This window comes from Camellia sinensis, chromosome 8 (genome assembly GCF_055761805.1).
Source record: "Camellia sinensis isolate YWXY chromosome 8, ASM5576180v1, whole genome shotgun sequence".
Lineage (NCBI taxonomy): Eukaryota > Viridiplantae > Streptophyta > Magnoliopsida > Ericales > Theaceae > Camellia > Camellia sinensis.
In genome coordinates, this window is record NC_138968.1 from 186,453,597 (window position 1) to 186,462,002 (window position 8,406).

Below are 8,406 nucleotides of genomic sequence, written 5' to 3' on the forward strand. Positions count from 1 at the left end.
GGCTTAGGTCCTTGCATTGTGTATGCTAGCATGAGTTTTGAAGTCTTGTTTTCATCATGTTTGGCCACTGATTTGGGTGTGGCTGAGGCCCATTCATTTTGGTTTAAGTCCATTTTTGCATTGAGTATGCCATTGTGGTTCATAGCATTGAGTATGCCATGTTGTCGCGTGATTGATCATTGCATTGTGCATACCTTGTTCATCTCATTGTGTATATTAGTTTCTACGTGCATTGTGTATACTAAGTGTCATGTGCATTGAGTATGCCATTGTTAGTTCATAGCATTGTGTATGCTAGTTGCATGTTTACATGTTATCCCTTGTATGTTTGCATGACTTAGTTGCATCGCATTTAGGTTGTGTACTTGGAGTCGCATTGAGCATGCCATGTTTGTTGCATTGTGTTTGGGATAGGAGTTAGCCCCAAACATGGGAAGCGAGGGACATTTCATACTTGAAGTGATGAAACATGCCTCAATTCTCGGTCGCCGACATTCTTGACTACCCATGATGGAGTTGTTGGCTTTAGGTGTTAATATGTGCATTCATTTCACATTGAGTCGTGCAATTCGGCTCATCAGCCATCATGCATCGAAATGCATGATTGGAGGCCCGAGGGTCGAGGACTACACTCCCTTGAGCTTATGCAATGACGGGGAGAGTGGTCATGCACACATGTGTTGCAAATACCTTGTCGTGCCTCTCTCTTTCCCTTTGTTGCAGAAAAATAGAATCCAGGGGAAGAAACTAGTCGGCCGACCAGGTTTTCTGGCAGGCCGACCACCTTCTTTGGTTTCCACCACAAAAGGTGGTCGGCAGGTGGTCTCCCATGCCCATAAGCTGGTTGACAGCCTTCCCACCGTTTCCCGGGGTGGAGTTTCATCTCTTTGGAGCTTTGTGCAAATTTCTGAAATTAATTGCAAACAAAGGCAAGTCGGGGCATCGCGATGGATTTCCCGACAAGGCGACTCGAACATGCATGCATCCTTTATCATTCAAGGCAGAGCTGAGGCAGTCCACATTCATGTAGTTTGCATGCTAGTTTAATCGCTTACTTAGTTAGTTTGTTAATTAATTAGAGTTGTGTAATAATTAGCTGTAATTTATTATTCATTTTGGTTGTGTAATAACTAGCTTAATTAGATTGGCATAGATTAGCTAGTTGGTGTTGTATTATTTATTCGGACCCTCCGTCGAGAGGGCCAACTGTTGTAATAAGTGTGCGTGTGTGTGATGCATGTCTTCTAACCCCACGTCTTTCTCCCTTTTATTTACCAGCTTATGATGGTTAGTTTTAGGGCATGTTTCAATTAGCATCCTTATGCTCGCATGATTGCATCCATTCATCTGTCTTGCATGCACCGGGCTCGGCGCATCATACTAACTGCATTGTATTTCAATTCCAAATTGAATACATGTTATCTGTAACATCTCATATGCCATTTTAGAATAGCCGAGCCTATCTTAGTTGCATCCTACATGTGTTGCATTAGGCATCTGAGCATAGTTAGGATTCATGCATGATTTCTAATTAGCTTCTTTCTTTGGCTTGGAGTACTTGGTGAGTGTTTATGCTTTAGCATCCTTGTATGTGTATGAGTGACTACCATGATAGCATGCTTGCCATGAGACTAACTAACTATGTGATATACCTGCCTGTATGCCTGTGGGTGAAGGTTGGATTACTTGAATTGGAACAATTCATTGATTGTAAGTTTTAAGCCCACTTAAGAGTGGCAAATCACCCTATTTTCTAAGCCCACTTGAGGGTGGCAAATCCAAGTCTTAGCCTACTTGCGAGTAGCACCATCAAACCATTTTCAAATAAACAAACGTGAAATGTTTTGTTCCAACTCAGGCGATCTAGTCTATACTTGTATGCTGTGTGCATCACATAGTAATCATAGGCTAATAAATCGGAATAAGAGCATAGATGTTTTCAAAAACAAGATATCATGTTTAGTAATGGCCGATCTTTGATCAGGCGAGCGGGGGTGCTCATTGCATGACCTTCTCCAATCGTACCCAAGTTCCTGAGCCGAGGCAACTTTGGTGATGACAGACACGTGGCCTTAGGCACGAGTCAGGGTTTCCTAAATTTCCCCAAAATAAAATATTTAGGTGGCAACTCTGTATCTGGTAAAGTAGTCCATGTTTGGCACTTCTTTCTAAAAATCAATTTTTCAAAACGATTTACCGAAATTGGACTCTTTGGTGATTTATCGGTCTTGCATTGCACTTTGTGAGATTAGATTCAGAACCGTGACATTTGAGTCCGAACTATAGTGAGCCCAATGAACAAAACGGGATTTTCCCGGGACGTTCGGGGACGTCTACACACATCAAGTTGATGAAGGTGCTAAGAAGAAGAGGCAGCCAAGGAAATAAGTAAACGAACAGTGGTCAATTTAGCAACCGGTGCAAACGTAGCCCCAAAGTCCTTGCCAGGAACCTGTGTAAAGCCCTTAGCAACAAGATGAGCCTTATAGCGGTCCACTGTACCATCAGCCAAGTATTTGACAAGAAAACCCACTTGCACCCAAGTCATCTCACCAGAAGGTAAAGAGACAAGATTCCAAGTGTGATTATGCTCCAAAGCAGTCATTTCACTTTGCAGAGCAACAACCCATTGGGGATTCTGGAGAGCCTCAGACACGGACCACGGGATAGAGACTGACTCAAGGTGGCCAAGAAAAGACCGATGAGAAGCTGAAAAGGCATCATAATATAAAAACTAGGAAATAGGGTGATTAGTACTACTAAACCAACCAAACTGATTAGGGGGACGATGTTCATAGGTTGGATACCGGGAAGGAGCTGGGGAGGGAATAGTAGAGGGTGTACCTTGGCCTGAGGGCGAAGAAGATACTAGAGGGGGCGGAGCACGAGAGCGATGAAAGTATGTTTGTAATGGCGGAGGACTAGCAGGTGCAGATACAAGTGACGAGGAAGGAGCAAAAGAATCAATGATAGGAACAGGGCGAGCACTCGGTGACACAGCAAGAGGCGGTGCACGCGAGGCGAAATCCTGAAACACAGGGTTAGAACCAAAAAATGGCATACCTTCGCAAAATATGACATCCATAGAATGATAAAAACAACGAGACAATGGATCATAGCACCTATAGCCTTTAGAGAGAGTGGAATAGCCCAAGAAGATGCATTTAAGAGACTTGTTATCTAACTTGGCCCGAGTTGGACTACAATCCTGAACAAAACAAGTACAACCAAACACATAAGGCACAAGAGGAAATAACACGGTATCTGGTCAAAGTAATTGAAAAGGGGCCAACCTGATTAATGAGGTAAACAGCAGTAAGCACAGCCATATGCTAGTAGGACTTAGGGACATTCATTCCACAAAGAAGACACCAGCCAACAGATATAATATGACGGTTTTTACGTTCAACAATCCCATTTTGTTCAGGGGTGTAAGTACAAGTGAGTTGGTGCAAAATTCTCTACTGATTAAGTTGGAAGCGAAATGCATCAGAGATGTACTTCCCCCCATTATCAGAACAAACATTGCGTACAACAGTGTGGAATTGGGTTTTGACCATTTGGAGAAATTGAATAAAAAGTGGAAGCACATCAGACTTCTTTTTAAGCAAATAAACCCAAGTACACCAAGAATGGTCATCTATGAAAGTTACATAATAGCGATGCCCAGAAAAAGCCAAAAGAGGAGAAGGACCCCATATATCAGAGTGAATAAGGTCAAACATACATGAGGCACAATACATGCTGTGAGAACCCGAATATAAAAATTAAGTAAATAATTAAATAATAATATTACAATCTCAAATATTTTGGTGGTGAATTCTAAGGTGCAAATTAAATATTATTGGAGGATCTTTTAATTAATTTTAAACTTAAAATAAATTTGTGGTGAAAGTATTTAATTTAGAGGCAAGATTTATTTATTTATTTTTTTAAAATATTGAGGGCAAGTTAGTAAGTATATTTTGTTATAATAATAGTTATATTTTATTTAATTAATGTGTTAGAAAATAAAGTAATATAAAGATAATATTTTAGGGCCTTTTTGTGTAGATACATATGTAATCCTAGGTTGCCTCATACTATTCATAACAGCAGCAGGAGCCACCACGGGAGAGAGAGAAAGGCTGAGAGAAAAGAAGAAGAGAAAAGAAGGGTTGCAAACAAGGAGGAATTTTTGGGTGTGGTGGGTCTTTATCTTTCTTCTCCCTTTTGGTTTTGTTTTTATCCTTATTCCATTATTATTTTATTCATTCATGAGGTTGTAGGTGTATATATTTTGTATATACTGTTAAGAAATTTGAGGAGTTAAATTCATGTATAAAGAATGGGTATTATTTTTACTTAAAAAATTCTGCGCATAATCACGAACATTAAAAATCAATAAACCATATCAAACGGATGAATTTTGAACTGAAATTTTTACAGTAGATCAGTTACATATTGAATTGCATATCTGAATTTTTTCATAATTTTTGGGAGTCAAAATCCATATAAATTGTGGTATTCAAATCTGTCCAGGAAATCAGTCTGAAACAGTAAATTCGGGAGTGTTGTTCTCTTTGGGTATAAATCCAAAAATTATCAAATTAGTGTCATTAGAACCGGTTACGAGTCTAGTTTCGTACGTTTTTGGCCTTGCATTGATTGCTCATGTATATTAAGAGAACCGTCAATTTCTTTAAAGTGCTGCAGAAAACAACCTGTTTGGATATAATAAATTGTAGATAATTATTTTGATAAGAAAATCAAGTGAAACCAATTGGGTTTGAAACTTAGGATATATTAGTTGGTATCTGGAGGTTTTTGAAATTTTTTGAATAACGTGGAGTGGGTTTTGTAATTTTCAAAGTTAGCGAATAGATTGGAAAAACTTGTTTAAAACTCTGTTTTATCTTAAAGTTATTTTTAGTTAAGTTTCGATCGGAACCCATGTCTTGGGTGATTTTAAACCTTGAAGAACATGAACTTAGGTAATATTTAAGAATAACGGTGAGTTAGGTTGAGCCGTGTTAGTGCGCTTTAAGTTTGAGGTTACTTAGTTCCTATTCTTTAGTATTTTTAAATTAGTAGCGACGTATAGTTTTTATACTTGGTTCAGGGCACTAGTTGGAATTTCATACTTTATTTGAGGATTATATTATTTCGGTTTCAGGTGAGTAGTTTCATGCTACGTATTTTTATAAATGTTCCCCTACCTTGAACTGTTGAAAAATTAAATTGTTGTTTTTAAGACTAAACTGTTTTGATAAATTATTATATTATCAATGGAATCAAATTATTTCTGAAACATGTGTGAACTTGGCATACTGTAAACTATTTGTTTTGGTCTCATGTTTATAATGGTGAACTACCATGTTTTGCGAAACTGATGTGTATTAATTATTGGGACCATGTGTGTATTTAGTCCAGGGAAATTATTCCACTGTGTGTGGTGACTCTAGCCACTAGGGAACAGATCCGGGTTGGGCCGTGATGACTCTAGTGCTCAACGATTGTAAGAAAAAGACCTTTGAAAACAACTGGGTGACCTTCAATCGGATCGTTTTTGAGAAAAGGCCTAGGTGCCACCCTGAGGATGACTCTTAATTCGATATTGGATCCAATGGGGCTTATAGCCTTGAGAACTGTGTGGCATATTATTTGTTTTTCTTGGTACCCAGAAAATTATTGGTGTTCATGTTATAATCTGTTTTAAGTGGAAAATGTCGTTTATCATGTTCTTGCGAGACATGAGTATTTTAAGTGTTGAACTGTGGAACTTTCTTTTTGAAATAGATTGTATTTACCAAACTGTATGTCAATCTAGTTTCTGTGATATATATCTTATTTTGGAATTAAACTCTGTTTTCAAAACTGTATTTACTATCCATGTTGTTACGCACTGAGCTATTAGCTGACTTGGTTGTTTACCATTTCCAAGTGTTAGAAGGACTTAGAGTGGACTCATGGCGTAGCGGGGACTCAATTGCATGGACCTCTAGGGCATTTATTTAATTTGTATTAGGTTACTTTGTCGAGTTTTGTGCATATATTGTGGTTGGGTTTTATTTAGAATTATTTTATTTTGTCGGCGGTTTGTGTCCCATTAAGCATATATATGTTTTTAGGAAGTTGGTTATGACTTATTTTTCACTTGTGGTATGTCACTGGATTGAGTGTTGATTTATTTATTTCTGGGCTATCATCACATTTATTCTTTATGGTTTTGGGTTTATGTTTAGGCTTACGTGTGCCTTGGGCTAAGTCCCTGTGGGCCACGGCCGGTCATGCCCGGATTTGGGGTGTGACACATGCGATGAATATAAGAAGTACGAGTATGTTTAGACAGTTCACAAACAATACCATGAAACTGATGATCCTTGCAAGCTTTATTAAGTGACGGAAATAATTAAAGTTTGACCTAAACAAGCATGCCATAAGGCTAAATAATTAAAGTTTTCATGTCCTAAACAAGCATGCCACAAGGCTAAAGTTTGAAAAGAAAACATATAGGAAAACGACTCAAGTAACACAGTTGCTTGCAGGCCAGAAGTGGTAGAATAAGAAGGTGGTGGGTCCCCGAAATAGTATAGCCCGTCGCGCTCAAACCCCCTGCCAAAATTCTTTTTTAAAGTCAGGTCCTGTAATAAGCAATGAGTAGGTAAGAAAATAACAGCACAATGAAGGTCTTTAGCAAGGCGACTCACAAAGAGAAGATTATAAGCAAAATGAGGCACATGTAACACAGAAATAAGTGTAATATCAGACGATAGGGACACATCACCCTTATGTTGGACATGTGAAATAGACCCATTAGCAAGAAATACAGTCTGAGCAGTAGTAGAGACAAGAGAGGATAAACAAGAAAACTCACCGGTCATATGATCATTGGCCCCAGAATCCAATACCCAAGTAGGTGCAGTGCAAACATGAAAGGCTGTAGGAGTACCTGTAGCGAGTGTAGTAGTGGAAGGAACACTTGGAGACATGGTAGTGAATGAACTAGTTGCTCTTGAAGGCAACTAATCTAAGATTGAAGCTAATGAAGATCAATAGGATTAGTCGGCTGAGGAGTACTAGAGGTGTTTACAATAACATCAGTATGGGGAGAGCCTGAAGGGCATGCCCTTGCAAAGCATTGCTTCAACTCAGGATGAAGCTTGAAGCACTGTGCTTGGACATGACTAGCTGCACCACAATGGTGACAAATAACCTTGCTACTAGAAACATGAGAACTAAACTTGGCAGCAAGAGCCATCTGATTTGAAACAGAAGATGAGATAGGAACAAAGGAAGGAAGTGGAGCCACCGGTTGAATTAATCGACGACAACGCTCCTCACTGTCAATAGTAGCAAAAGCCTCATATAAGGATGGCATAGGTGATGTGTTCAAAATCTGAATACGAAGAGACTCGAATTCAGGTTTTAAATCCATCAAAAATTGATATGTGTGCTGGCGAGCAAGACGAGCAGACACAATAGAAGTGGCAACAGCTAGAAATCACTCAATGGCTCATACTGTGCTAACTTCTCCCAGCGAGATTGAAGATACCCAAAAAATTCAGCCACGGTAAAACCCAAAGCTTCCTGAAAGGCATGAGAAATATCCTGATAGAGCTCGAAAATCCTAGCATCATTGTGGGCATGTGCGCACATCTGGGTAAGAGCACTCCACAACCGAGGAACTGTATCACAGTACATTAACATGTTGTAGATGCGTTCTTCCATAGAATTAAACATCCAACCAAGTAAGGTGCAATTGTCAATATCCCATTGAACTCGCTTAGGATCATCAGCATGAGGTTGTATCTCGGTTTCCAAAAGCCATCCAGATTTGCCTCTACCACCAAGGTAGAGACATATAGACCGAATCCAAGCCGCAAAGTTGCAACCAGTGAGCAACACACTGGTAATCCGATGAACCAGAACATGGGAGGCCAAGGAAACATCTGAACGAGGCATAATGCTCTGTGTTTGTGTAACAAAGTCAGACATGCTGAAACATCACAAAGCCGAAGTAGCGGCGTCACACAAAAGAGATGCTGCCGAACACACCGGTAGCCCAACACAACAGAAAATCAAACTAGAAAGTGCTTACCACATTAGCACATGAACCCTAAAAAGGTAAAGAGAGAAGAACACCACCCGAGAAGGGAAGCCACACTAGACCCAAGGCATGAAGGGTCTAGTCGGCACCTAAGGAAGCTGCGGCAGTGAGGAAAAGGGACTGCTGAGGGACTGAGAAGGAAAAGGAAAACTTTCGGCTGGTTAGAGGGAAGAAGAAAGGTTGTCGAGTGGCTGGTTTAGGGCTGTTGGCAATAGAAGACAAGGGTGGTGGGTGGCTAGGGTTTGGGTGGGTGGTTAGGGTTTGGCTCTGATACCAAGAAAAGAGTTGTAAAATATTAGCTTATCCTAATTTGGGTG

General features: G+C 39.8%; 1 protein-coding gene across 1 annotated transcript; it reads right to left on the reverse strand.

Annotated features, from left to right (window-relative positions):
- Positions 1–7,476: 7,476 nt before the first annotated feature.
- On the reverse strand, positions 7,477–7,977 carry LOC145798343 (uncharacterized). The gene has a single exon (XM_082885867.1). The coding sequence runs from the start codon at positions 7,975–7,977 to the stop codon at positions 7,477–7,479; it is 501 nt and encodes a 166-aa protein (XP_082741993.1).
- Positions 7,978–8,406: the final 429 nt, after the last annotated feature.

What these genes read in the sequence shown, in the direction of transcription:
- LOC145798343 (XM_082885867.1), bottom strand. Translation starts at nt 7,977, where the DNA reads ATGTCTGACTTTGTTACACAAACACAGAGCATTATGCCTCGTTCAGAT.